This window comes from Oryctolagus cuniculus, chromosome 1 (assembly GCF_964237555.1).
Source record: "Oryctolagus cuniculus chromosome 1, mOryCun1.1, whole genome shotgun sequence".
NCBI lineage: Eukaryota > Metazoa > Chordata > Mammalia > Lagomorpha > Leporidae > Oryctolagus > Oryctolagus cuniculus.
The window spans coordinates 231,315,271-231,341,899 of record NC_091432.1 but is presented as its reverse complement, the minus strand read 5'-3'; the positions used below and the strand labels follow the sequence as shown (position 1 = coordinate 231,341,899).

At 64.7% G+C, this 26,629-nt stretch overlaps 3 protein-coding genes and 1 long non-coding RNA gene across 8 annotated transcripts; 3 read left to right on the top strand and 1 right to left on the bottom strand.

The window, feature by feature from the left end:
• Positions 1 to 720: 720 nt before the first annotated feature.
• Positions 721 to 3,342, top strand: DPM2 (dolichyl-phosphate mannosyltransferase subunit 2, regulatory). Its single transcript, XM_051831063.2, has 4 exons — positions 721 to 861; positions 1,096 to 1,185; positions 2,249 to 2,351; positions 2,861 to 3,342. Exons 1-4 carry the CDS (start codon positions 736 to 738, stop codon positions 2,917 to 2,919), a joined length of 378 nt encoding a protein of 125 aa, XP_051687023.2. The 5' UTR covers positions 721 to 735; the 3' UTR covers positions 2,920 to 3,342.
• Positions 3,343 to 5,404: 2,062 nt separating this feature from the next.
• On the top strand, positions 5,405 to 15,783 carry PIP5KL1 (phosphatidylinositol-4-phosphate 5-kinase like 1). 5 transcript variants are annotated; one of them, XM_051838463.2, is made up of 13 exons: positions 5,413 to 5,668; positions 6,340 to 6,543; positions 9,074 to 9,124; positions 9,264 to 9,418; positions 9,580 to 9,704; positions 9,966 to 10,000; positions 10,075 to 10,130; positions 10,657 to 10,769; positions 10,996 to 11,149; positions 13,234 to 13,838; positions 14,114 to 14,181; positions 14,909 to 15,034; positions 15,306 to 15,783. In XM_051838463.2, exons 1-10 carry the CDS (start codon positions 5,639 to 5,641, stop codon positions 13,499 to 13,501), a joined length of 1,191 nt encoding a protein of 396 aa, XP_051694423.1. In that variant the 5' UTR covers positions 5,413 to 5,638; the 3' UTR covers positions 13,502 to 13,838; positions 14,114 to 14,181; positions 14,909 to 15,034; positions 15,306 to 15,783. The 5 variants fall into 5 exon arrangements, with proteins under 5 accessions (XP_008249243.2, XP_069913307.1, XP_051694423.1 ...); XM_008251021.4 differs by having other exon boundaries at positions 5,405 to 5,668; positions 14,114 to 15,034; XM_051838464.2 differs by lacking the exon at positions 14,909 to 15,034.
• On the bottom strand, positions 15,304 to 17,152 carry LOC138845312 (uncharacterized). Its single transcript, XR_011382297.1, has 2 exons — positions 16,968 to 17,152; positions 15,304 to 15,748 (listed from the first exon to the last, which is right to left on the bottom strand). It is a non-coding gene; the product is annotated as an uncharacterized lncRNA (long non-coding RNA).
• A 159-nt stretch (positions 17,153 to 17,311) lies between these two features.
• On the top strand, positions 17,312 to 26,439 carry ST6GALNAC4 (ST6 N-acetylgalactosaminide alpha-2,6-sialyltransferase 4). Its single transcript, XM_002722983.5, has 6 exons — positions 17,312 to 17,473; positions 17,863 to 17,949; positions 19,073 to 19,258; positions 23,441 to 23,853; positions 24,760 to 24,867; positions 25,803 to 26,439. The coding sequence occupies exons 2-6, from the start codon at positions 17,938 to 17,940 to the stop codon at positions 25,990 to 25,992; spliced, it is 909 nt and encodes a 302-aa protein (XP_002723029.1). The 5' UTR covers positions 17,312 to 17,473; positions 17,863 to 17,937; the 3' UTR covers positions 25,993 to 26,439.
• Positions 26,440 to 26,629: the final 190 nt, after the last annotated feature.

The following is a 26,629-nucleotide window of genomic DNA, read 5'->3' as shown; positions in this document are numbered from 1 at the left end:
ACACACACATAAGCTCATATCTGACTTCCTACCTAACAACCACAGACCCTACACTCCGGGAGGTTGCAGTGGGTGGGCCGTGTAACAACCACAGACCCTACACTCCAGGAGGTCGCAGTGGGTGGGCCGCATGGACGAGTAAATCGGCCAATTAAAGCCCACTGTACAGTGTCCTGGTGGAGACACGGAGGAGGGGACTCGCCCCCAGCTGCGAGGGTGTCCCTAGGGTAGGACACCCCGGTGAGACCAGGTGGGTGAGGAGAAGCGGCGCCAAAGACGAGGGCGCCCCAACTCCCCTTGTCCTTAGAGGGAAGGGCTTCCAAGATTGGGGGGCTGCCCACAGGGACGCCCGGGGCCCAGAGGCAGCCCGTGAGGGAGGCAGGGGACACTGCGACGGCCGCCAGAGACGCCCTTTCCGCCCCATTCTCACCCCCTCCACAACAGACAGCCTGGGGCCTCGCTCACCTCCGAGGCTGTGTGTGATCTAAGCCTTCAGCCTCGACTCCCTTTTCTGAAAAATGCCACTTCCAACCCACCCGCGTCCCGCTCTGGCCTGGGGACCCTGGACTGTTTGGAGATGAGCTTTCGCGGGGGGTTGGGGGGAGGGTAGGTCCAGCAGGGCTGTGGCCTCGGGAGACAGGCGGTCTGGCAATCTGGATTCCCAACTCCGTCCCGTTCCCCAGAGTCAGGGATGAATTCCACCCACTATGCCTTTGGAAAACTACACTTCCCGGCATGCAAAGGGAGGCAGTGGGCTTGGGGGACTACGACTCCCAGCATGCCCCGCGGCCAAAGCCGGGCGAGCCCGGACCCGGAACCGGATGTGCCTTGCTGCTCCGGTGGCGGAGCGCTGGGGCCATGGTGAGACTGGGACCTGGTGCCGGGGAGTGCAGGGCGTCCGGGGGTGCGGTCCCGCGTCTGCTTGGGAGCTGGAGCTCGGGCATTCGGAACGCGTATTGCTCTTCCGACGGCACACGTAGGGCAGGAGACGCCGGGGCCGGGCGCTCGCTCCCAGCTAGGAACTGCCCCGGTCAGACCCGCGGACAGCCGTGGGCTGGGCAGTGCAGCGCGCGAACAGTCCTCCCTTTCCTCCAGGCCACGGGGACAGACCAGGTGGTTGGACTCGGCCTCGTCGCCATTAGCCTGATCGTCTTCACCTACTACACCGCCTGGGTGATTCTCCTGGTAGGTCCGCCTCCCCGCCCTCGGCGTCCGCCATCCTTGGGTCGGGGGCCCGGCGCTGCGCGTGGTGCTGCGTTGTGTCGATGGGAAAGTTGTGGCTCGGAGACACGCGTGGCCTCAGTTTGCTTTTTCTTAATTTTGAGTTTTACTTACGTGAAAAGCAGAGACAGACTGCAGGATTTTGCATCCTCCGGTTCACTCCCCCAAATGGCCGCAGCGGCTGGGGCTGGGCCGGTGTGAAGCCAGGAGCCAGAACTCCATTCGGGTCGCCTGCACCCCAGTTCCTAGGCCGTCATCCGCTGCCGCCCAGGGCGTGCGTTAGCAGGAAGCCGGATGGAGAGCGGAGAGTGACTGCAGCGGGGTGCCAGGGTCCCTAAGCCACGGCGCCACAGCGCCACAGCTTTCTGGTCTTTTGAAGACTTTATTTGTTTGAAAGGCAGAGAGCGAGCGAGAGATCCTCCATCCGCTGGGCGACTCCCCAGATTCTCTCAATAGGCCAGGCTGGGCCAGGTCCGGGCCGTGAACCAGGGACTCCATCTGAGTTGCCCATGTGGGTGGCAGGACCCAGATGCCCGGGCCATCATCTGAGCCTCCCGGCCGCATTAACCAATCAGGAGAGTTGGCGGGCCTGGGACCAGGATGCAGGGGTGGGGTAGCAGCGGCTTGCCCTCGTCCCTCCCGGCCGCTGATACCTGTTAGCTTTGCCCCTGAGGGAAGTCCCGGTCCTTCCAGCTAGCCTGCTGGCCCCTGGGCTTGGGGAGCACCCGTGGGCTTTTTCAGTTTCTCATGGAGATTTGGTGGCTCCTGCTTGGGAGGTGCAGGAGCCCAGCTTGGGAACGTGCCCCCTGCTAGGCTGTGAGTGCCTTAGGGCAGGTCCCCAGCCCCCAGTCTCGGGGCGGCTGGCACCAAGTGCGGGCCCAGCAAAACACCCATCAGACAAGGACGGCCAGGCACCAGAGCGCCGCCGTCAGGAAGCCAAGAAGCACCCCAGTGCTCTGGGCGGGGGAGAGGGGACGGTGTGGGGGCCCGGGGAGCGGTGCTCAGCAGAGCTCTGCCTCGGCGCCAGCCGTTCATCGACAGCCAGCATGTCATCCACAAGTACTTCCTGCCGCGAGCCTATGCCGTCGCCATCCCGCTGGTCGCGGGCCTCCTGCTGCTCCTGTGTGTGGGTGAGTGGTCGCCAGCCCTGCGCGTCTGAGCACGCCTCCACGCGGGACTCCTCCACCCTCAGGACCGCGTGCCGGTGCCGTGGTGCCGGCGGCCCCCTTTCCCTGCCCGCACCCCCGTCATCCCTGCGCTCACGCCTCGGCCCTCCCTCGGCCTCCTGCAAGCCTGCCTCAGAATTCTGGCACCTCTCATCTCTCGTGGCTCCCTGAGGGCTTCCCGGGGGAGGGGGCTGTGTCCTGACGCCAGCACGGGCCGCGGCGTGAATAGGGGCTCCAGAGGGTGGTTAGGATGGTGACTGGGTGGGCAGGTGGCTGACGGGCGAGTGGCCGCTGCACGGGTGGTGCTTTTTGAATGAGCATGCGCGCGTGCGTGTGTGCGTGCGTGGTGGAGGACTGATGGAGACAGCAGGCGGCCTGGAGGGTGGTGGGTGGGTGCCGGCCCTGGGTGTGGGTTGTCCCGCCCTGCAGCCCTGAGCCCTCGTCTTCCTGGCCCTGCCGACTGTGTGTTCCAGGACTGTTCATCACCTACGTGATGCTCAAGAACCAGAGGGCGGCCAAGAAGGCGCAGTGAGGACCCAGTGAGGAGAGGCCCGGGCAGGGCCGAGTGGCCGCCCTGCGCACCTCCCTGTGGGGCGGAGCTGTCCAGCACCCACTCCTGAGCGACAGGACCCAGCCCCGCCCGCCCTGCCGGAAGCCAGCGGCGGGAAGGGACCTGGAACGCGGCCCTGTCCTCCGTCTCGCGGCCTGACAACTGCCGCCCCCCCCCCCCGGGTTCTGCCCGCAGCCTCAATGTCCCCTCCTGTCACACACCAGCGTTGACTTGGCGGTTCTGGGGCAGGCGACCCCTCCGCGACGCAGCCCAGACCCCACGAGGACGTCTGGACTTGGAAAGCCCTGGGGGAGGATGGACGGACCTCTGGGCCACCCCCAGGCCCCCAGCCTCAGCCCCTGGCTGGCCACTGGGAGACTCTAACAATAAACACCGATCAGGCGCCGGGTCTGTGCTGTCCTTGGCCAGGGGAGCTGGCCAGAAGGGCTGGGCTTGGCGTTGGCCCCGGCCTTGGTCTCTGGTCGGGAGACCCTGGTTTGGGCAGTCTGCCTCTCGGCCGCACCTGTACTGGGAATGGATGAGGTTGAACCCCGAGTGCCCACAGCTGAGGAGTCACCCTGGCCAGGAGGGACTGGTCCCTTAGGGGCCCTTAGAAGCCCCAGCCTGTCTCCCATCTCACACCCAGCGTCCCAGTTAGCATGGCCCTGGAAAGCAAGGGCCGCCCCCAGTGTTTGGTTGACAGGGCCAGGCTGGGTGGCGAGCCCCCCGTGCCCGGGCTGCAGCCCTGTCCTTGACACCGTGCTGAGCTGACCCTCCATCACGAAGCCCTGCACGTGGTCCCCCGTCACACGCGAGAGGCTGGCTGCAAACACACTGTCCTGTGCTGCCCTCCAGGGCTAACTCCCCTCCCTGAGGGAACAGCCCCTGCCCTGGACCTCCCAGTGTCGCTGAGCTTGGTCCAGGGGCCCCCGTTAACCCAGCAGTTCCCTCTGGGTGTCTCCACCCCACCCCCCATCCCCCCTTCTCCAAGGGCTGCACTCACTGAGGCCGCTGCAAAACCATTTGTTTGGAGTGGTGGGAGATGGCGACAGCTTCCATCCGCGGGCGTTCGCTCCCCAAGTGGCCGCGACAGCCGGGGCCAGGCCAGGGTGAAGCCGGGAGTCAGGAGCTCTGTCCTGGCCCAAGCACTCGGGCCGCCGTCCTCCGCTGCGTTCCCAGCGCGTGAGCAGGAGCTGGGCCGCACGAGGAGCAGCCGGGACTCAGCCGGCGCCCCCGTGGGATGCCGTGACCACCCACGGCACCATGATGCCAGCCTCAGCCAGTGGCTTTTGAAGAACGCATAGCTGGGCATCGGACACTCAGGATCGCCTAGAACGCCCCTCGGGCTCCCGCCCCTCCTGCCCTCCGAGGCCCTGCGTGCTGGGTCCAGCCGCTTTGGCCGTTCACGAGGCAGAGCCCCCTGCGCACCGTACTCGCACCGCTGCAGCACACACTGCGCAAGCGCCGGCTCCTGCCAGGCCGCGCCTCAGACAGACCGACGTGGGTCCTAGTGGGAGGGGGGAAGTGTAGGGAACAAAACAAAAAGGGAACGGGACGATCCCTGCCAGCGTGAGGGGTGACCAGGGGGAGAGCAGGGGGCGTTGGTTAGCGGCAGGCAGGCAGGAACAAAGCACGTGGAAATCTGGAGGGACGGAATTTTTTAAAAATCTATTTTAAAGGCAGAGTTACAGAGAGGAAGAGGTGGTGAGAGTCTTCCATCCACTGGTTCACTCCCCAAGTGGCCACAACGGCCGGAGCTGAGCCGGTCTGAAGCCAGGAGCTGCTTCTGGGTCTCCCACGTGGGTGCAGGGGCCCAAGGACTTGGGCCATCTTCCACTGCTTTCCCAGGGCACAGCAGAGAGCTGGATCGGAAGTGGAGCAGCCAGGACTCGAACCGGCGTCCACAGGGGATGCCGGCGTGCTGCAGGCGTGGCTTTGCCTGCTACATCACAGCGCCGGCCCCAGAGGAAGGGTTTTCAGCAGAGGGAACCTGGAACGCAAAAGCTAGCAGTGAGAGTTGGTGGCTAGGGAGCAGCAGGGGCCGAGCGACTGGGTGGTGGGTGCGGGGGCAGGGGGCAGGTGCGCCTGGGGCCATGGCGGGGTTGAGGCCTTGTCCCAGCGCCCTGGAAGCCGCTGGAGGCTCATGCATTCGTGACATCATCCGACGTGTGCTGGCAGCTGTGTCCCTCCCTCCCGGTCACCACTAAACCACCGGGGCCTATCACTGCTCCCGGCCCAAAGTGGGTGTTGAAACTAGATGTGCGGAATGAGTGGACGCCCTGACTTCCCCTGCGACCTGGAGGGAGTCGCCTTTCACTGGATCTTGGCTTCGACGGGAATCTGACGCGTGGGTGGGCGGGATAGGATTTAGGATACCCACCTTCCCAGCCGGGCCCAGAGCCCCGAGCGCCCCTCTCGGGCGGGAGGGAACGCAGGGCCGTTGGGGGGGGGGGGGCGGGGACGAGTCTCCCTCCCGGAGACCCCAGCCAGCGCCCGGCGGCCCCGCCCGGACCGCGGTCCGAAGGATGCTGCAGCCGCGGGGGCGGGACCCGCAGGCGCTCGTCGGCGCCCCCCGACGCCGATTGGGCGCAGCCGTGACCGGCGCCGCACGATTGGCCAGTGGCGAGGCAGGGGCGGGGCCTGGATCCTGCAGCCGGGCGGCGGGGGACGCGGCCAAAACCCGGGCAGCTGCTGCGGGGCGATGGCCGCGCCGAGCCCGGGGCCCCGCGAGGTAAGTGCGGACCCACGGGAGAACAGGAGAGGGCAGGGGGCGGGCCTCCCTTCCGCGAGCGGCGCGAACACGCCCCCATCCCAGTCAGGGAGGGGCCCTGGGCCATACGGGGCGCGGGTATGAAGGGGGTGAGCTGGGGGGTAGCCCGCGAGGTCTTCCTCAGTTTCCCCATTGGGAAAATGGACATGATCATGGTGATAGAGGCTCCTTCCGAGGCATGCGGGGAGGCCACTTCTGGGCACGTGGCGAGGCCCACTGGTGACTGGTCAGCTGGCGCTAGACCCGAAGAATGGACTTGGAGCCCAGCCTGGATAATGACCACAGCTAGTGAGCACCTGTCGTTGTTTCAGATCTCTTAGGGATGAGAGGGTGAGGCCTGGAGAGGCTGCATGACTTCCCCCGAGCGCACACGGCTGGCGAGATCTGGCCACGCTCGGGGCGGGCTGGACCACAGCACACATTCCCCACCCACGGGCGCCAGTTACCATCAGGCTGTTTGGGTGCTGCCGGGCTGCCGGGTGCGGTGCCACCCCTCCCGACACCTGCCGAGACGGTGGCAGAGAGTGAGGGGGAGCGGACTCAAAAGTAGCAGAAGTGGGAATTGAACCTGGGTCTTATGCCCTCTGAGATACTGCCACGTGCTCTTTGCTTCCCGTGCCTTCCCCCACCAGGTGCTGACCCCCTCCCCAGAGGCTGGACACAGAACAGCCGCCTTGCGCTCCAGCCGCCGTGGGCTCCTCTGGCGCCTACGGGACAAGCAGGCTCGCCTGGGTCTGTTTGAGATCGGCCCGGGACATGAGCTGCATGGGCTGACATGTATGATGCAGGCAGGGCTGTGGGCTGCCACCCAGGCCGCCATGGACCACCCGCCCACGGTGAATGGCCAGCCTACCTCCCGCACCCCCACATCGACCGCGGGGCCCAGCTGATGGCCTGTCTCGCTGCTCATGGGGAGCAGAGAGGGTCACCACGAGGACGAGGGGAGGGAGGGAGGTCTGGGTGGAAGCCGGATGCCCAGGGTGTCCACAGCTGACCCAGTGTTTGCTGTGGCTGCAGGAGGGCCCTGCCTCTGTCTGGGCTTCAGTGGCCCCGGCGGCACAATGGGTGGAGGGGATAGTGACCTTGGTTTCTGGGCACCCCCACCCCAGCCCTGCCAGGGTGGACGATGAGAAGGGACCCCACCGCCACCCTGCCTGCCTTGCCCATCCTCCCTGAAGCCAGGCGGGGGCCCTGCTGGCTCAGCAGAAAGGGTCACCGTCTGCAAGCTCAGCAGCTGGGCAGGGCTGGGTGAGCATGCGTGCCCTGTGTGCATGTGTGTGTGTGCACAGGGCTGGGTGAGCATGTGTGTCCTGTGTGTGCATGTGTGTGTGTGTGCACAGGGCTGGGTGAGCATGTGTGTCCTGTGTGTGCATGTGTGTGTGTGCACAGGGCTGGGTGAGCATGTGTGTCCTGTGTGTGCATGTGTGTGTGTGTGCACAGGGCTGGGTGAGCATGTGTGTCCTGTGTGCATGTGTGTGTGTGCACAGGGCTGGGTGAGTATGTGTGTCCTGTGTATGCATGTGTGTGTGCACAGGGCTGGGTGAGCATGTGTGTTCTGTGTGTGCACAGGGCTGGGTGAGCATGTGTGTCCTTGTGTGCATGTGTGTGTGTGCACAGGGCTGGGTGAGCATGCATGTTCTCTGTGTGTGTGCACATGGTTGGTTATGTGTGTCCTGTGTGTATGTGTGTGTGCACAGGGCTGGGTGAGCATGTGTGTCCTTGTGTGCATGTGTGTGTGCACAGGGCTGGGTGAGCATGTGTGTCCTGTGTGTGCATGTGTGTGTGCACAGGGCCGGGTGAACATGCATGTCCTGTGTGCATGTGTGCGCGCACAGGGCTGGGTGAACATGTGTGTCCTGTGTGCATGTTTGTGTGCACCGGGCTGGATGAGCATGTGTGTCCTGTGTGTGCATGTGTGTGTGTGCACAGGGCTGGGTGAGCATGTGTGTCCTGTGTGTGCATGTGTGTGTGTGCACAGGGCTGGGTGAGCATGTGTGTCCTGTGTGTGCATGTGTGTGTGTGCACAGGGCTGAGTGAGCATGTGTGCCTGTGTGTGCATGTGTGTGTGCACAGGGCTGGGTGAGCATGTGTGTCCTGTGTGTGCATGTGTGTGTGTGCACAGGGCTGGGTGAGCATGTGTGTCCTGTGTGTGCATGTGTGTGTGTGCACAGGGCTGGGTGAGCATGTGTGTCCTGTGTGTGCATGTGTGTGTGTGCACAGGGCTGGGTGAGCATGCGTGTCCTGTGTGTGCATGTGTGTGTGTGTGCACAGGGCTGGGTGAGCATGCGTGTCCTGTGTGTGCATGTGTGTGTGTGCACAGGGCTGGGTGAGCATGCGTGTCCTGTGTGTGCATGTGTGTGTGTGTGCACAGGGCCGGGTGAGCATGCGTGTCCTGTGTGTGCATGTGTGTGTGTGTGCATAGGGCTGGGTGAGCATGTGTGTCCTGTGTGTGCATGTGTGTGTGTGCACAGGGCCGGGTGAGCATGCGTGTCCTGTGTGCATGTGTGTGTGTGCACAGGGCTGGGTGAGCATGTGTGTCCTGTGTGTGCATGTGTGTGTGTGCACAGGGCTGGGTGAGCATGTGTGTCCTGTGTGTGCATGTGTGTGTGTGCACAGGGCTGGGTGAGCATGTGTGTCCTGTGTGTGCAAGTGTGTGTGCACAGGGCTGGGTGAGCATGCATGTTCTCTGTGTGTGTGCACATGGTTGGTTGAGTATGTGTGTCCTGTGTGTATGTGTGTGTGCACAGGGCTGGGTGAGCATGTGTGTCCTGTGTGCATGTTTGTGTGCACAGGGCTGGGTGAACATGTGTGTCCTGTGTGCATGTTTGTGTGCACCGGGCTGGATGAGCATGTGTGTAAGGGGCCACTGTCCATCCCTCCACTAGTGGCTTCAGCCACCTGGGCCCTCCTTCCCTTGCTGGTGGCCATCAATGCTGTTTCCACCGCCATGATCACCCCTCCCTACTACCCAAAGGTGTCAGCCTAGAGGTCACCTTGCCAGGGAAGCCTCCTCAGAGCCCTCCCAGGCTGTGTCAGACATACCGATGACTTCAGGACTGTCCCTTTGTGCTGGGATGGAACCTGGCCTCACTTGCCCCTTGTGTGTCTGGGAGCCTGGAGACACGTGCCAGGCTTGCACACAGAGCCGGGTACTGGGGACACAGCATCAGACACCCACCCTCCCCAGAGGCCGGCTCCCCAACCCAAGCACCCTCAGGGACAACTTGGGTCCCTGTTTGCTGAAGGAATCCAGTGTGGGGTGGGGTCGGGGCAGGGAGCAAGGTCAAGTGCGAGACAGCTGGAGCCTCTGGGAGGGTAGGGCAGTGGGCTCAGCCTTGCCCTGACCTCCTCCACCCCTCCCTGCAGGGGCTGCCCACCCAGGAGGATTTCTCCGAGGTCCTGACCCAGGTTCACGAGGTAGGCAGTCAGGAGTCCTGTATGGGAGGGGCCTCATCCCCCACCCCCGCCCCCATTGCCTGTGCTCCTGGGAAGGGCGCGGCCTCCGGAGCCGGCTGCGCGCCCCTGGACCCACGGGGCCTTTGGGGCTCTTTTTCAGGGCTTCGAGCTGGGCACTCTGGCGGGCCCCGCCTTCGCCCGGCTGCGCCGCTCGCTCGGCCTGGTGGAGGAGGACTACCAGGCGGCGCTGGGCCCCGGAGGGCCCTACCTGCAGTTCCTCAGCACCTCCAAAAGCAAGGCCAGCTTCTTCCTGTCGTGAGCTAGAGGCAGGGGCGGGGCGGGGATAGGGATGGTGCCCGGGGAGGGGGAGGCCAGAGGGAGTCCGGTGGGGGAGGGGCGAAGGGCAGGAGGCCAGGCCCGGGAGAGAGAGGGCCACGTGCACAGGCGGGGCAGTGACCTCGGCCTCCTGCTCGCAGCCACGACCAGCGCTTCTTCCTGAAGACCCAGCGGCGCCGCGAGGTGCGGGTGCTGCTCGCCCACCTGCCCCGCTACGTCCAGCACCTGCAGCGGCACCCGCACTCGCTGCTCGCTCGCCTCCTGGGTACGCGGGGCCCCGCCCCCAGAGGCGGGGCCTAGAGGGCCGGGCAGGGGATTGCCTAGTCCTGGGGGCGGGGCTGCGTCTAGGGATGGGGTGGAGTCCAATCCCCCCAGGACCCCGGTTGGAGAGGGGCGTGGGGTGGGCCTGGCGGGGCTGGCTTAGGATCCGGTGGATCTGGTGGAGGGGGCGAGGCCCGGAGTTGGCGCCGGGGTGGCCCGGGTTGTGCAGTTTGGGGCCCTCACCTGGCGTCCTCTCCCCTTCCAGGAGTGCACAGTCTGCGGGTGGCCCAGGGCAAAAAGGTGGGTGAGGCCGAGGAGGGGCGGCTGCAGCGGGGACGCGCCGGGCTCCCCTCACCGCGCGCTCCCGTCCCCAGAAATACTTCATCATCATGCAGAACGTCTTCTACCCCGCCGGCCGCATCTCCGAGAGGTGAGTGTCCCCCGGCCCCGGCCCGGGCCCCGAGCGCCCGCGGGGCGGAGGGTCCAGGAGGGGGCCCGCGCTGCGCTGCGCGGATTGCAACCGGCCTCCCCGCTCCCGCAACCCCGCGAGGGTGGGGGTTGCCGCCCCTCCGGTTTACAGACGAGAAACAGGACGGTGAAGGCGAGGGCGCGCGGCGCTCGGGGATCCAGTGCCAGCCTCGCTGACCGCTGACCGGTCGACCGCACGCAGCGCGGTGCCTTCCTCGCTAGCCCCCCACCTCCCGTGGGCTCCCCTCTAGCTCCCTGGCTGGATCGCTGTGTCGGGAGGGCGGCGCCAAGGCGCCCCGGGGCAGGCTGCCCAAGCCCTGAGCGCGAGCCCCTTCCTCGCCGCTCGGCTGGCATCTCTGACGCGGGGCTGCGCAGACCCGGGGTGAGGTCCCCAGGTGGTTAGGCCCCCGGTGAGCCCGGGGCCCGCCTGGCCGCGTTGCCCAGGTGCCTGAGGCCACTAAAGCTGCCCCGTCCGCTCCACCTGCCAGGTATGACGTCAAGGGCTGCCAGGTGAGCCGCTGGGTGGAGCCGGGCCCCGCGGGCAGCGCCGTGGTCCTGGTGCTGAAGGACCTCAACTTTCAGGACAAGACGATGGAGCTGGGTGAGCCCTGCCTGCCCTGCTCCTCTCAGGGCGAGGGGTGCCAAAGTGCCCGGACCCTGCCTCTCCTAAGCCCTTAGGAGCCCAGATTCTGAGGCGGGGCTGCTCTGAGCCCAGCTCCCCGCTCCTGCCCCGCGGCGCTAGCGAAGGGGCACACCTCGGTGCGTGAGGCCGGGACGGTGAAGCCACACGCCCGCCCGAGCACCCCTCCCGCCCTGCTGCTCCCCAGGCCCCCAGCGGAGCTGGCTTCTCCGCCAGATGGAACTGGACACCGCCTTCCTGCGCGAGCTCAACGTGCTGGACTACAGCCTGCTGCTGGCCCTGCAGCGCCTGCGCGAGGACGAGCGGGGCCAGGCCGGCAGCCTCGTCTTCCGCGTGGCCAGGTGAGCCCCACCCCCACCCCGCTCCGGCCAGGGGATGCTCAGAGGTGAGCGCAGCCGCGCAGGAAAAGCCTCGACGGCTGGGAAGTGCCTTAGAAAGAGCCTTAACCCCTCCTCCCCCTGCTCACCCCTCCTCACCCCACCCTTCACCCCCTCCTTACCCCTCACCCCTCCCCATGCTCGCCCCCTCCTCACCCCACCCTTCATCCCCTCCTTCCCCTCACCCCTCCCCCTCCTCACCTCTTGCAGGCTGACCGTGAGCAGGGGTAGGGGTCCTTCTCGGTTTGGAGGCGTGAGGTCAGGCTCAGAGGGGCATGGCAGAATGGCTCCCGGGACTCGTGGGTCCTTGGCTAGCTGCATTTCGGCTCTCCAAGGCCAGCCTCCGGGCCTGAAGAGAATTTCCGGCCCACGGAGGTTCAGAGAGGCACGCTGAGAGATGAAAGCCATGGAGCTGGCGGGCGGTCAGGGAAAGGCGAGACCCCTGCCCCGGGGCGCTCGGGCAGAGTGCAGGGTCACGGCTCCACACACAGCCTGTGGCTGCCCAGACACTGGGGCACCTGCTGGGGTTCAAGGCCCCTGGAGTCCGCCCTCTCAAGCCAGGTCCGTTTCTCTCCGGCCCTTACCCCTAGCCAGGTCGCCCGGCTCCGGGTTTACACAGAGTCGTTGTTATCCTGAAATCCTCCTGCTCGCTGTGCCACCACCCAGCCCCCGAACCTCCCATCACCCAGGCCAACCCTGGCACCACCGTGGGCACCTGCACTCAGCTGGCTCCCGGGTCTCTGGGTTCTGATTGGTCGGCGCCGGGCCGGGATCCACTTCTCATTGGCTTGTGGTGTCCGAGTCGCGAAGAAACCGAAATAAAACCTCTCCCTGACTCCCACACACATGTCAAGGTTAGGGGTCGGGGGCTGGCGCTGTGGCATAGTGGATAAAGCTGCCGCCCGCAGTGCTGGATCCCATATAGGGGCCAGTTCTAGTCCCGGCTGCTCCACTTCCCATCCAGCTCTCAGCTGTGGCCTGGGAAAGCAGTGGAAGATGGCCCACGTCCTTGGGCCCCTGCACCTGCGTAAGAGGCCTGGAAAAAACTCCTGGCTCTTGGCTTCGGATCGACCTATGGCCAATGGAAGACCTCTTTCTCTCTCTCTGCCTCTAACTCTGCCTTTCAAATAAATAAATAAATCTAAAAAAAAAAAAAAGATTAGGGGCTGGCTCCTACCTCTCTGGGGCTGGGCACCCAGCCAGGGGCGTCTTCTGGTTTGGAATACCTTTTGAGGCAAAACTACATGTACCTGCAAACGAGGGTTTAGGATTTTTTTCAAAAAGCTGCAGCCCTGCGACCCTGAGACTTCCAGGGTTGGATAATTCCGTTCAAAAATTTAGCAAAAAAAAAAAACAGAAACTCACCCAAAGTCGTGGCACTTGAGGCAGAGCCAGGTCTGTGTGACCTGAGGGCTCCAGGCCGGCGCTAACCAATAGAAACAGAATTCAAACTAGGTCTATAAATTTTTAAAGATTTTTTTTATTTGAAAGGTAGAGTTAGAGAAAGAGAGAGAGAGAGATTCTGTCTGCTGGTTCACTCCCCAGATGACTGCAACAGCTGGGGCTGGAACCTGGAACTCCATCCGGGTCCCACACGGGGGGGGGGGGCAGGGACCCAAGCACCTGGGCCACCCTCCGCTGCTTTCCCAGGCGCAGGGGAAGTGGAGCAGCCGGGACTCGAACTGGTGCCCATATGGGATGCTGGCGTCAAAGGCGCGGCTAAACCCGCTACATCACAAACCGGCCCTTACATCTGCAATTAAAAACAAAAATTGTGGCTTTATTTGAAATGGTAAAAATGACAATATTTTTAATACAATGTGTTTAGCACATGCGAGATGCGGTCAGTTCCTCCCGGAATCTGCATACGATGAGTGAGGTGACCGTACACTGTTTTTTCGATCTTTCCTGGAACTTAGGTATGCACCTGTCGGCAGGACGTCCCCGCCGGGGCTGGCCGCGTCCTCAGCGTCCCGGTGGCGGTCAGTGCGGCGCTCGGCGTGAGTCACGCCGCCTCCCGCAGCCTCCCGCTCCGCTGTCGTCCCCAGGTCCGTGCAGGGGGCGCAGAGCCCGGAGGCGACGGGAGCCCAGAACCGCAGGCTGCTTCCCGACGGCCCCAATGCCCTGCACATCCTGGACGGCCCGGAGCAACGCTATTTCCTGGGCCTCGTGGACCTGGCCACGGTGTACGGGCTCCGCAAGCGGCTGGAGCACCTGTGGAAGACGCTGCGCTACCCCGGCCGCACCTTCTCCACCGTCAGCCCCGCGCGCTACGCCCGCCGCCTGTGCCAGTGGGTGGAGGCGCACACCGAGTGAGGCGCGCCCGGCTCGCCGGCTGCGCCTCCGCACGCCGCCAGGGGGCGCCGTCGCGCCGCCCCGCGCCCAGGACTCCCCCGCGTTAGCTTATCCAATCCTCAAAAAATGCTCCTGTTCCCTTTAGGCAGACCGTGGCCTGGAGGCTCGGGGACCGAGCGAGATCACTGAGCCGGAAATGCCGGAGCCGGGACTCGACCGTGCCTTTCGGGCTTCGGAGCCGGCGCCCTCAGCCGCGGGCTCCCGCAGTCCTGCCCTGCCCTGGGGGAGGTGGGAGACTGACCACCCCAGCGCAGATGAGGAAGCTGAGGCCCAGAGACCTTAAGGGGCTCCGGCACCGGTAAGTGCAACAGGGTCAGGTCCAAGAGCCCCGGCCCTCTGGTTCCCTGCTCGGGGCTCCTCCAGGGGTGCAGGTGGGAGGAGGCGGGGGCTTCCTGGAGGGGGGTCCCGCTGCTGATCTGCTCTGAGCTCTGCCCTCCGCCCAAGTCACTTTTCCCATCTGTGAAATGGGGGCAGGGCTCAGCAGTCAGACCCCTGGGCCCAGCTTCTTTGCCTCGCGCCCCTCCCCTCCCCGGGAGACTCCCTGGCCCCTGATCCCCCTTTCTCCTCCTCCAGGAAACTCCGGCCAGGCCTCTGAGCCCCAGCGCCCGCCCTCCCCCGCAGCCGCTCTGTGTGAGAGCAAGGTGCTGCATCTCTGTGCCTCAGCCTTGAACCTGTCCCAGAGGAGGGGAAAACCCGAGCTCGTGTGCGGGGGCCTGGGGGCCTGCTGGGCGGCCTGCACAGTCTAGGGCGCTTATGTGACCGATGGCATGGGGTGGGGGGGCGTGGGCTCGGACCTCTCGTCGGAAACCAGAGTCAGCCACGGAACCGGAGTCAGCCACAGGACGTGGGAGCCCCCCCCCCAGCACTGCAGGGGAAGGAAGCCTCGGAGTGGGAGGGGACGGCCTGGGGACAGCCCTCAGCGACAGCGCCACCCCGCTGCCTGTCGGGAGCGGCCACAGCCTGCCACGGGCAGGAAGGGCGGTGACGTGGCAGGGCCGGGGCGTGGGTTCCTGGAATACATTTTTTTTTTAAACGTTGACATCACTCCCGGGTTGGCCCTTCCTCGGGTGATGGTTACTCAACCTGTCCACGCGGCGTCAGCCACAGCAGGAAGCTGAGAGCAGCAGTGGCTTCCACGGCGGGCTGGGGAGACCCCGGGGGAGGGGCGGGCCTCGGGCAGGAACCGGGGTCTGCGGCCTCGTGACCCTGGGGGCTGGAGGCCCGGGGCCGAGTCAGCACCCAGAATCCTGCGCTCACGCACGGGCGTCACGGCCTCTGTCCTCCCGAGGGTCTCTGGCCGTGAGCCTTGGCGGGAGGGGGCAGTGGGGATCCGGGACGCCTGGCTCTCCTGACCTGTTCATTCGGCAGGTGTTTGCACCTCGTGTGTGCCGGGCACGTGCGGGGCCCTGCCTGCCTCCGCACAGGAGCCCACGCTGTAGTGGGCACGGGAACCGTCACACACAGGTGGCCAACACCGTGGAAGACAGAGTCGGGGTGAGACAAGGGGAGGGTGCAGTGGGGGGGGGTTGGCGAGGGCCTTGCCGAGTCGCTCGTGTTTGAGGGACGAGGAGTCGGCCATGTGACCAGAGCAGTTCCGGTAGAGCGGAGAACAAGTGCGAAGGTCCTGAGGCAGGGACGAGGGGTCAGAGGGTGAGAGAGAGAGAGAGAGAGAGAGAGAGAGAGAGGCAGGGGTTCACACTGTGCAGGTTCTTGTAGGCTGAGGTTTTTGTTTTGTTTTGTTTTTGTTCCCAAAACCGAATGGAAGAACTTACCTGGAGCTGCGGGACGCCTGGTCTCAGCTCCGCTGTGGCCTCTGGATCCGCATCTCCCTGGGCGCCCCTGCTCTGTGTGGCCCAGCGAGGAGAGGGTGCTCACCAGCCACTGTGGCCGAGGACTGAGTCCAAGGGAACTGCGCCCCGCGGGGCCCCCAGGGCCGAGTCCTCAAGAAGACTCCACGGACGAGGACACGGGGCCGGCACTGCAGCACGGGCTGAGCCTCCACCCGCGAGGCCGGCATCCCACACGGCACAGGTTCGAGGCCTGGCGGCTCCGCTTCCAATCCAGCTCCCAGCTGATGCACCTGGGAAAGCAGCGCCCCCCACAGGGGAGACCTGGATGGGGTTCCAGGCTGCGGGCTGGAGATTAGGGGAGTGAACCAGCGATGGAAGATCTCTCTCTCTCTCTCTCTCTCCCTGTCTGTCAGTCTGCCTTCAAATAAATAAAAATGAAATCTTAGAATAAAAGAGGACTTGGGGGAGATGGGAGGGGCTCGGCCTTGGGGACCCGGGTGTCCCCGCCTTGTGTGACAGAGGGGCCGTGGAGAGACTGAGCTCAGACTGCTACTCCCTGGGGCCGCCTAGGCTGGGGCGGGGGGCCGGGGACGACAAGGGGGGGCTTGTGCTGAGACCCCCCGCCCAGGGCAGCAGAGCGTACTGGGAGTTGCCGAGGGGGACCTGAACCCCTGCTGTCCTGCCTACACCTGCACCTGAGGGAAGGAGGGTGGTGTTTGCAATGGGAGCCAGGGCAGAGCCCAGCGGTTCCCAGCCAGGATCCTACAGAGGGCGGGGGAGGGCTGGGGATGCTGAGATGAGCTGTCTGGCCACCGCAGCGATTTGGGGTCTTAGAGACGTGTCTGCACCACCTCCCGATGCCTGGTCCCTCTCTCCTTTCTGCCAGCAGCCTGGCCCCTGAAGCACCTGCGTTTGAAAGCCCCAAGGGCCCCCTCCCTCTGAGACACAGCTCCGTCCGGGGTGGGGGGCTGGCTGAACTGGGTTTGGACAACACTCCAGTGGGGGAAGCCTCGGGAGGCCCGAGCAGGTGGTCAGAGCCCGGCTCTGCGCTGGCACCACCCGGGGTCCCTCCCTGGCTGCGCCATGAGCTGCCCCCGCCCCACGAGGACAGGGCTGCCACCCCCCCACCCCCACCCCCCACTGCACGGAGGAGAGAAGCTGAGACCCAGCCGAAGTCCACAGAGACGCGATCGTGATAAAATAGTTACACTGGGGCCCGTGTTGTGGCGCAGTGGCCAAGCTGCTGCCCCGGACGCCGGCCTCCCCTCCAGAGTCCCGCTCAAGCCTGGCCGCTCCGCGCCGGCTCCCTGCTCCCGAGCCCGGCAGGCAGCAGAGGGCTCAGCGCCTGGGCTCCTGCCGCCCACGCGGAGGACCCGCGCGCGGCCTGGGCTCCTGGCTGCTGCTGCGGCATCCGGGAAATGAAAAACGGAAGGAAGATGCCTCGAGTCCCCCACCCCGCCTCTGCCTTTAAAAATTTCTTTTTAAAAATTACATTAAAACAACTTGGGGGCTGGCTGGTGTTTGGCCTAGCAGTCGCTAGGCTCGCGTTCCATATTGGGGGGCCTGGGGAGACAACAACCAGAAAATCACACTTGCTTCTTCCTTACTTGAAATTCCAATTTAACCGGCGACCCTACCTGCCTGGGCCTTGTTTAATTTCCCCACGCGCCCCTCAAGTTTAGAAACGGGGACACCGAAGTTCGGGAGCCCGGGCAGCCGCGGCACCCCTAGGTCTCTGCTCCGCGGTTCCGCCACAGCGCAGGCATCCCAACCGCACCCCGCCTCGGCTTGAAAGGCGGGGGAGGCTGGCGCTCAGGCTCCGCCCCCGGCCCGGCGGCCCCGCCCCCAGCCTGGAGGCCTCCCCGCCAGCCACGCACGTCCCGCCCCCGCCGCGCAGACCCCGCCCCGGGTCGCGCCGGCTGCACTCGTAGGCACCGCCCCCGCGCGGAAGACCCCGCCCCCTCCCCGCAGGCTCCGCCCCACCCTCGGCGGCGCTGGGTAGGCTTCCAGTCTCAGAAAGCCGCGGCCGCAGCGCCGCCTCCGCCTCGGGTCCCTGCTTCCAGCCCGGCCCGCCCGGCCCGCAGGTCATGGAGCTCCGAGCAGCGGATCGGGAGCCTCTGGCGCGCCCCAACCAGCCCGCCCGGTTAGCGCCTGGCCGGGGGAGGGGGCGGCGGAACCAGGAACAGGGGTAGAAATCGCACACCCTGTCCCCCGCAGGCCTCTCGGTGCGCCCCGGGGTGGGAGGCAGAATGGATGGAGTGGAGATCCAGGCGCTGGGCTTTCTCTGCCTCAGAGCCGATGGGTGACCTTGAGCGAGAGGGCGCCGCCTCTCCTTCCCCGTCTGCGCAATGGGGACTGGGTTCCGGGAGGGCTCCCCCAAAGGCGGCCCATTCCGGCTCCTTTAAGGCGAGACGCGCTGTCCGGTGTTTGGAGACCATTCCCTGGGCGCCATCGGCCTGTCCACCCTCCCCTGCCTCGGTTTCCCCCTCTGCCCTTTCCCCTCCCGGATCTGAGTTCCTGGGTCCTTGGCAGGTGCCCAGCTTCCTCCTCCTGCCAGCCGCAGCCCTGGAGACAGCACCCCCCCGACTGCTGAGGCTGGGCGGCAGCATGAAGGCTCAGGTGAGTGGTGGCGCCCTCCGTCCCCGCCTTCGGACCTCACTTGCTCCTCCTGGTGCTGTGCAGCCCTAAGCGAGTTGCATGCCCTCTCTGGTTTCTGTGTCTTGGTCTTCTCTGTTGAGTGGAGATCATGGTGCTACAAGGTCACCCAGGTGACAGCTGCCTGGGCGTGGGGAGTGAGACGAGAGCTTAGCTCAGCTGCTGTTGGGTTTATCCAGGAGACCCCTGGGAGAGGCACCTCGTGTGGTTTGGGGGGAGGGGGTTTGAGCCTTGACTGCCTGCCGAGGTCTCTGGGTGTCTGGTTCTTGTGGGCTTGTGGGCAGCGGCCCAGGTGCCAGGCAGAGGCTAAGACCTCGGGGGCTGACTGCCCTCCCCCACACAGCTGGCCACACAGAAGAGCCCTATTTTTAGAAGCTGATGAGGCTTGTGGGCAGAGAGGGTGGGCCTCCATCAGGATGTGGGGCGGGGTGGGGGTTCCCTCCCCACCTCTGAGTTTTGATAGCGCCAGCTGGCTTTCAGATGGTTCCCGAGGGGCAGGACGGGGAGCCAGCTGGCTTTCAGATGGTTCCCGAGGGGCAGGACGGGGGAGCTGTGCCTGCCGTAGACCCAGGCGTTGGTAACCGGGGCGGCCCGGCACACAGCGGCACAGCCAGGGCCCTGTCACCCCCAGGCGGCCCCTGTTGGTGGGGGCTTTCCCAGCATCCGCCACCCCACGCTGGGCCCCGCCAGCACTTCCTGGTTCGTTGCCTCTGGTGGCAGCTTTTCTTACTGAAGGCATTTTTTCCCCCAAATCGCTGGTTGCACCTGGACAGGTGACCCCGATCCACCAAGCCAGGTAGGGGTGGGGATGCAGGCGGCCGAAGGTCGGGCCACCTGGGGAGTCGCACCCAGGGCTGCGCAGGCCCCGGGGCTCCCGGCTGAGGGCCTCGGCTCTGCAGCCGGCAGTCGGGCCCCATCCTGCTGCCCTTGCTCTGCGGCCTTGAATGCAGCTCAGCCCTGGCTGGTCTCTGTCGACTTGGGGAGAGCAGAGTTGTCTCTGGGCCTGGCGCTGCCGAAGCGAGCCCGGTGCAGCCCCCGGGGGCCCCTCGCTCACTCCCTCCCCGTGGCCGCTGCCTCCCTCCCTCAGGGCCGGCTCCTGCTCGTGGTCCTGTGCTCCGTGGCCTTCTCCGTCTCCTACATCCTCTTGTGCTGCTGGGCCTGCCTGCCGCTCTGCCTGGCCACCTGCCTGGACCACCACCTGCCCACTCGCGCCAGGCCCACGGCGCCGGGGCCCCTGCACTTCAGCGGGTACAGCAGCGTGCCCGATGGGAAGGTAGGTCGCTGGGCGCTGTGTTGGAGGCAGGGCCAGCCAGGATGCCCTCCCACTCAGGGCCAGCCAGGGTGCCCTCCCACTCCAGGGGGCCGGTGAGGCTGGGCTTGTGCCAGGCCAGCCTGGACCTTGAGTTTGGAGCTTGGTCCTTGCACATAGCAGCTGTGTGGCCTCACCAGTCCCTGAGCCCCTGAGTTGTGGGAGGCAGTGGGGTTTGGGATTAAGTGAGTCTTGGTTGGCTGCTCTTGGCTGGATGCCAGGGAAACAAAGGTGCTCCAGGCCACTGGCGGACAGACACATCCTGGCGCTGTGCACCTGCTGTGTGTCTTGTCCGTCCACACACAGTCCCGTCAGCAGGCATGTACCACTTGGGCAGCCTTGTGTTGATGGCTGCTGCGGGCAGGCAGAGGGGGCGGGTAAAAGATATGAGGGAGACAGGGAAGGGGTCTGGGGAGGGGGAGAAGCAGCTGTCTTGCCCCCCCACTGCAGAGCAGTTCAGACCCCTCTCCCTGATTTCAGTGGCTCCTACATTGCGGGCTGCATCTTTTTTTCTTTTTAAGATTTATTTATTTATTTGAGAGGCAGAGTTACAGACAGAGAGAGGGAGAGAGAGAGAGGTCTTCCATCTGCTGCTTCAATCCCCAAATGGCCATAACAGCCAAAGCTGGGCCAATCCTAAGCCAGGAGCCAGGAGCCTCCCCCAGGTCTCCCACATGGGTGCAGGGGCCCGAGCACTTGGGCCATGCTCCGCTCCTTTCCCAGACGCATTAGCAGGGAGCTGGATCAGAAGAGGGGCAGCCAGGTGTGAAGCCGGCGCCCATGTGGTGATGCCGGCACCGCAGGTAGAGGCTTAACCTACTACGCCACAGAAGTGCTGGCCCCTTCTTTTTTTTTTTTTTTAATTAATTTATTTAAAAAGGCAGAGTTACAGAGAGAGGGAGAGGGAGAGAGAGAGAGGTCTTCCATCTGCTGGGTCACTCTCCAAATTATTTCAACGGCCACAGCTGGGCCAGGCTGAAGCCAGGAGCCTGGAGCTTCATCCAGGTTTCCCATGTGGGTGCAGGGGCCCAAGGACTTGTGCCATCTTCTGCTGCTTTCCCAGGTGCATTAGTAGAGAGTTGGACTGGAAGTGGAGCAGCTGGGACTCGAACTGGTGCCCATATGGGATGCTGGGTGTCGCAGGCAGCAGCTTAGCCCACTGAGCCGCAACAGCAGCCCCGTGGCAGGTTTCTTAGTCAGGGAAAGCTGTGCGCAGGGCAGAAGGCTTGCAGTGTATGGTGCGCGCGATGGCGCTCGGGCTGCTGGTCTAAGAGGCGCGCCTGTCCTCAGGAGCCGGGCTCTGGGGAGACAGCGCCTGGGTGTCCTGGACTCTGGGTGTCCGGAGCCTGCCTCCGTGCGGGAGGATGGCCCAGCTCCTGGCTCTTTCAGCCGGCTCACTGGGGACAGCGTGTGCAACAGGTGCTGTGCAAACATTTGATGAAGAAATAAAGGGGGCAGGGGTGGGGGAGGCGAGCGCCCATGCCTGCGAGAACGGCGCGGGGCAGCAGGTGGCGGGTGGCCCGGGACACCGCCCGGAGTCTCTGTTTTCATTAAGAGAAAAGGGAAATCCGTATTTCGAGTGTTGGGGGAGTCAGATTTTATGCATCAGGAAATAATGAAAACGTGTAAAGGCCTTTGGAGAGTCCAAGGACTGGCGATTGTCAGGAGAGGCCCAGGCTGAGGGCGGGCGAGAGTCTAGTGCTTTCTCGCCGGGCACAGAAATTCTCCTGCGAATCCGGGCATCAGCGCCCTATCGCGAGGGAGCTGTGGCTGAGCGACAGCCAGCTGACGTCTTTCTTCCCCAGCCAACCCCTTCACCCGGTCCGTCTCTGGGAGCCCACACAAGTGCAGGGGGGCGCGGGCCCCCCGGGAATGTTCATGGGCACGTCGCTCCATTTGTGCCGCTCCGGGGACAGGGAGCCTGGCGTGGGGCCCGCGCTGCGCCCTCACCTGCGCCGTCACCCCCAGGCGCTTAGAAATCTTTCGTCAGCTTTATTGAGGTGTGATTGACATGTGACAGAACCCACCATTTGTAAGTGCACCCTCCAGTGGCGTGCGACAGGTGTGTGTGGCCTTGGAACCACAGTCAGAGTGACAGAAACGTTTTCTGTCTCCCCAGAGAGTTCTCTCACTTTTACATTTTTAAAAACAGATTTATTTATTTTTTATTTATGGGAAAGACAGAGAGAAAGAGAGGGAGAGACCTTCCATCCATTTACTTACTCCCCAAATGGCCACAACAGCTTGAACTGGGGCTGATGTGAAGCCAGGAGCCGGGAGCTTCATCCGGGTCTCTCATGCTGGTGCAGGGGCTCAGGCACTTGGGCCGTCTTCCACTGCCTCCCCAGGTGCATTAGCAGGGAGCTGGATCGGACTGGAGCAGCCGGGACTCAAGCCAGCGCCCGTATGGGATGCTGGTGCCGCAGGCGGAGGCTTAGCCTACTATACCACAACACTGCCTCCCCGACCCGACTAACTTTTTAAAAATTACTTAACTACTTAGGCAGAGAGAGAGTGCGCTTCCCAAGTGCCTTTGATGGCCAGAGCTGGGCTGGCAAAGCCAGGAGCCAGGAACTCAGTCCTGTCTCCCACATGGGTGGCAGCAGCCCAACGACTTGAGCCATCACCCCCGCTGCCTCCCGGGGTTGGAATTAGCCGGAAGTGAGTCAGGAGCCCCAGCCGGGCGTCTAGCTCCGACTTGCTGATGTGAGATGCAGATAATCTTAATTGCGAGGCCAAATGCCAGCCGGCGGGCAGATTTCAGAAAGTCTTGATAAGAATCACTGAACTCCACATGGGAAGCCCCGTAGGACTGGGGCAGAGAGCTTCCGGCTGCCGAGAACGCCGTATTCCGTCCTCAGCCTTCCTGGCAACGCCCCTGCCCTTCTCCACCTGTGTGTCTCCTCCAGGCGTTTCTCACGCATCCTCAAGCGCGCCTGGTAGCTGCTGTCTTCACCCCCATTTTACAGATGTGAACGTTGAGGCTCGCAGGGGCAAAGTGCCCAGCCTGGGGCCACGCAGCCGGGAAGCGCCAGAGACTCCCAGAGCTGTGGCGGGCACTGGTGCCCCCGCTTCTGCTTCCAGACTGGCACCTGGCAGTGGGGCTCAGGCAGGGGAGGGCCTGGCGGAGGATGGTCCTGAAGAGCGAGTGTGGCCGGCGCCATGGCTCAACAGGCTAATCCTCCACCTTGTGGCGCCGGCACACCAGGTTCTAGTCCCGGTCGGGGCGCCGGATTCTGTCCCGGTTGCCCCTCTTCCAGGCCAGCTCTCTGCTGTGGCCAGGGAGTGCAGTGGAGGATGGCCCAAGTGCTTGGGCCCTGCACCCCATGGGAGACCAGGAGAAGCACCTGGCTCCTGCCATCGGATCAGCGCGGTGCGCCGGCCACAGCGCGCCAGCCATGGCGGCCATTGGAGGGTGAACCAACGGCAAAGGAAGACCTTTCTCTCTCTCTCTCACTGTCTACTCTGCCTGTCCAAAAAAAAAAAAAAGAGCGAGTGTGTGCTTACCAACAGGCATGTCCGTGACTCCCGGTCCGGTCTAAGTGTGTGAGGAGTGTTTCCTCCTACAACCCTGGCAAGGCACCCGAGACATGGAGACCTGGAGTCTCAGACCAGCAACAGGGACGCAAGGGCTGTGATGAAGTCTGGGACTCTGAATGGCACGGTGGTAGCCGTGTGGTTTGTTACCAGTTCCTGCCCAGCCTGCAAAATGGGTTAAGAACAGCCCTCAAGGTGCCAGCGTCGTGGCGGAGCTGGTAAAGCCGCTGCCTGCAGTGCCAGCATTCCATATGGGCGCTGGTTCGAGTCCCAGCTGCTCCACTTTGAATCCAGCTCTCTGCTATGGCCTGGGGAAGCAGTAGAAGATGGCCCAAGTGCTTGGGTCCCTGCACCTGCATGGGAGACCCAGAAGAAGCTCCAGGCTTCTGGTTTCGGATCAGCCCAGCTCTGGCCATTACGGCCATCTAGGGAATGAACCGTGGATGGAAGACCTCTCTCTCTCTGTCTCTCTGCCTCTGCCTCTCTGTAACTCTGCCTTGCAAGTCCTTGAAAAGCCATCAAGGGACAGTCAGTGTGCCCCAGGGCAGCCAGCCACAGGTGGGGGCACCACGCCCACACCTCCCTCCTTTCTCTCCCCACCCCCTGCAGCCACTGGTCCGGGAGCCGTGCCGCAGCTGTGCCGTGGTGTCCAGCTCTGGCCAGATGCTGGGTTCGGGCCTGGGCGCCCAGATTGACGGTGCTGAGTGCGTGCTGCGCATGAACCAGGCGCCCACCGTGGGCTTCGAGGCGGACGTGGGCCGGCGCAGCACGCTGCGGGTGATCTCGCACACGAGCGTGCCACTGCTGCTGCGCAACTACTCGCACTACTTCCAGCAGGCCCGGGACACGCTCTACGTGGTGTGGGGCCAGGGCAAGCACATGGACCGGGCGCTGGGCGGCCGCACCTACCGCACGCTGCTGCAGCTCACCCGGATGTACCCTGGCCTGCAAATGTATACCTTCACGGAGCGCATGATGGCCTACTGCGACCAGATCTTCCAGGACGAGACCGGCAAGAACCGGTGAGCCCGGGGGCGGGCCCTGGGGGTCAGCAGTGCGGGAGGCAGGCCCGGGGCTGCCCCTCGCCGTTCCCAGTCCCCTCAGACGGCAGAAGTAAAGGTCGCGGAGACACTGGCCTCTCCGTGAGCTGGCACGCACTTACGCACTGTGCGTGCAAGATCCCCTCTCAGCCCACACCCCCAGCAGCACTGCTGGCTCCGGCCAGCCCCCACCTCCAGGCGCCTGCTCCTCCCCCACCTCCCCACGTGCCCCCCGTGACCTGCGCTGTCCCTGCAGCCGCCCCCTTGCGGGCCCCCTGCTGCCATCCTTGCCCCCTTGGATTCCGCCCTCAGCCCTCCAGCGGCTTGGCAGCTCGTGGGGAATAAAGTCCGGACCCCCTCTTCTCCGCCCCCGGCCCGCAAGCCCCAGGGATCCAGCCCCTGCCGGCCCCTCTGCCCTCCACTCTCCTTCACTCTCTGGGCCGCAGCCTCGCTGGCCGGCGTCTGGGGTTCCTTGGACATCCACTCTCTCCCGCCTGCCTGGAATATTCCACTCCCATGTCTGGCTGCTTCTCGCCACTCAGCTGGGTGAAATGTCACCTCTTCAGGAAGCCCGCCCTGACCGCGCCATCAGGAGCGCCTCGTGCCCTGCCATTCTTTTTCATATTTCTTGATCTTGTCCCTCTTGGACGTGGTCCTGTTTGTGGCTTTGTCTCCTGGCTGCCCCTCCCCTGGGAAATGTCACTGCCCAGCGCTGGGTCAGGAAGGCGTGCAGTTTGAACGCCAGGTCTGTAGGGTGAGGGGTGGCCCTTAGCTGGCGAGGTGCCCAGTGCAGCAGCCGTGACAGAGCCGAGGCCTTGGCCACCACACGTGTCGGGGAGGGGCCGCCTGACAGTGCCCCTCCCCCACCCCCCACCCCCCGCTCCCCAGGAGGCAGTCCGGCTCGTTTCTCAGCACCGGCTGGTTCACCATGATCCTGGCCCTGGAGCTGTGCGAGGAGATCGTGGTGTATGGCATGGTCAGCGACAGCTACTGCAGGTCAGGCCCGGCCTCGGGGGTGGGGCGGGCAGGGGCCCCCACTCCGGCCTCAAGCCAGAGAGTCCAGCAGCCGCGGGGGCACATGATGGGCGGCCTTGATGCCCCCGCCCCAGTTCTGGTCCTCGGGAGAGCGCTCGGCCTCGGGGACGGTCCCCAGAGGTGTCAGAGGCGGAGCAGCCCGCAAGGCGTCCAGCCCGCACTGTCCAGGCCACTGAGGGGGGCGCTTCCACGAGTTCATGAAAAACGCGGATCTTGGGGGGAAAAAACCAGCCGGATTTAAAACGCTTTCTGCACCCGAAGAAACTAATCTGTCCATCCCGTTTGCTGTGAACTTTCTGGGGTGCCCTTGTGTCTCAATGAGTCATTACAAATGAGTTTTTGATATTTCAGTCCTGGCGTCAGGCTCCCTGTGGGCCTGGCGTTACTTGGTAGCATGGTTCCTGGTGAAGGCCGTTGTACCTTCGAGTTCAGGAACGTGCCCCTGTTCTCACGTTCTCCCCAGCTGGTGGCTTTGGAACTTGCTGGTTGAGCAGGTGGGCAAGACAGCTGGAGCCCACGTGGCCCTGGCCGGACTGCTGGGCTGCATGGTGCCGGCTGGGTGGGCGTGCGGGCTGGCAGCTCTGTTGGGGGCTCAGCGCAGAGGCTTTGAGGTTCGTACCCTTTGACCTCTGTGCTCTCCTGGGAAGGTGGTGGTCCCCGTCCCCACTCACAGACAGGCTCCTGGGGCACGTGCCTGGCCCAGGGCCACCAGACTTGCGGGAGGCGGGACCAGGGCTGGAACCCTGGCCTGCGGGGGCCCCTGTGCCTCCCCTGTCTGTCCCCATTCTCCTGGGTCCCAGCATGGGTCTCCGGAGGCCAGCAGCGCCAGGGGAGGGGTGACCGTGGCAAGAGGTGGGCGCTGGTGCCCCACGCCGGTCCTGTCCCTGTCCCTGCAGGCAGCAGAGCCACCCCTCGGTGCCTTACCACTACTTTGAGAAAGGCCGGCTGGACGAGTGTCAGATGTACCTGGCGCACGAGCGGGCGCCCCGCAGCGCCCACCGCTTCATCACGGAAAAGGCCGTCTTCTCCCGCTGGGCCAAGAAGAGGCCCATCGTGTTCGCCCACCCGTCCTGGAGGACCGAGTAGCCCCCGTCTCCCGGCCGGCGGCTGCTGCGCCTCCGGCTTCCGCACTCCGCCAACGACATTAATTTATGAATGCTGCCACGTGGATTCCTTCCCGCCCCGCCCTGGGGATGCCTGGAGCCATCTCCGGCCTCTGACTTGAGGGGATCGGGAGGGGCCAGTGACCCTGGCTGCACCCCTCTCCTGCAGTCATCCTCATTTCGGGGTTCACACCGCCCCCCCCCGCCAGGTCTCTCAAGTGGCCTTTGCCCTGGGGCCGCCGCCGCCCCCACTCACCAGCATCGGGACCTGGGCCCATCCGGGTCCTTCCTGTCGCGTCCCCTGGCCGCGGATGGTGCCACACTTCTCAGGCCGGGCAGTAAGAGCCCGGGTTCGTTGGGCGAGGCAGCCTCTGGCCTTGTGCCGGGGCCGTCTCAGGAGCGTACGGGTAAACGTGATTTCTGGACACTGTCTCCTGCGTGGTCGTGCGTCTCTCTGGGGGGGGCCTGGCGATGGACTGCGTCCCCGCTCCCCCTACCCCCCCACCCCCGCTCAGGCCTCCTGGAGGCCTAGGACGAAGGCCCTGTCTAAGCTTTCTCTGGGACCCGCGTGCCCAGTGGGAGGTGAGCCAGGGCCAGGGAGGGAGGAACTGGGGTGGGGG

Coding starts and splice junctions, on each gene's coding strand:
- DPM2 (XM_051831063.2), top strand. CDS start 736: ATGCAAAGGGAGGCAGTGGGCTTGGGGGACTACGACTCCCAGCATGCC. Junction 862..1,095: donor GGCGGAGCGCTGGGGCCATG/GTGAGACTGGGA, acceptor CCTTTCCTCCAG/GCCACGGGGACAGACCAGGT. Junction 1,186..2,248: donor CCGCCTGGGTGATTCTCCTG/GTAGGTCCGCCT, acceptor CCTCGGCGCCAG/CCGTTCATCGACAGCCAGCA.
- PIP5KL1 (XM_008251021.4), top strand. CDS start 5,639: ATGGCCGCGCCGAGCCCGGGGCCCCGCGAG. Junction 6,544..9,073: donor CCATGGACCACCCGCCCACG/GTGAATGGCCAG, acceptor CCCTCCCTGCAG/GGGCTGCCCACCCAGGAGGA. Junction 10,001..10,074: donor GGGTGGCCCAGGGCAAAAAG/GTGGGTGAGGCC, acceptor TCCCGTCCCCAG/AAATACTTCATCATCATGCA.
- ST6GALNAC4 (XM_002722983.5), top strand. Junction 23,854..24,759: donor GACGAGACCGGCAAGAACCG/GTGAGCCCGGGG, acceptor CCCGCTCCCCAG/GAGGCAGTCCGGCTCGTTTC. Junction 24,868..25,802: donor GTCAGCGACAGCTACTGCAG/GTCAGGCCCGGC, acceptor CTGTCCCTGCAG/GCAGCAGAGCCACCCCTCGG.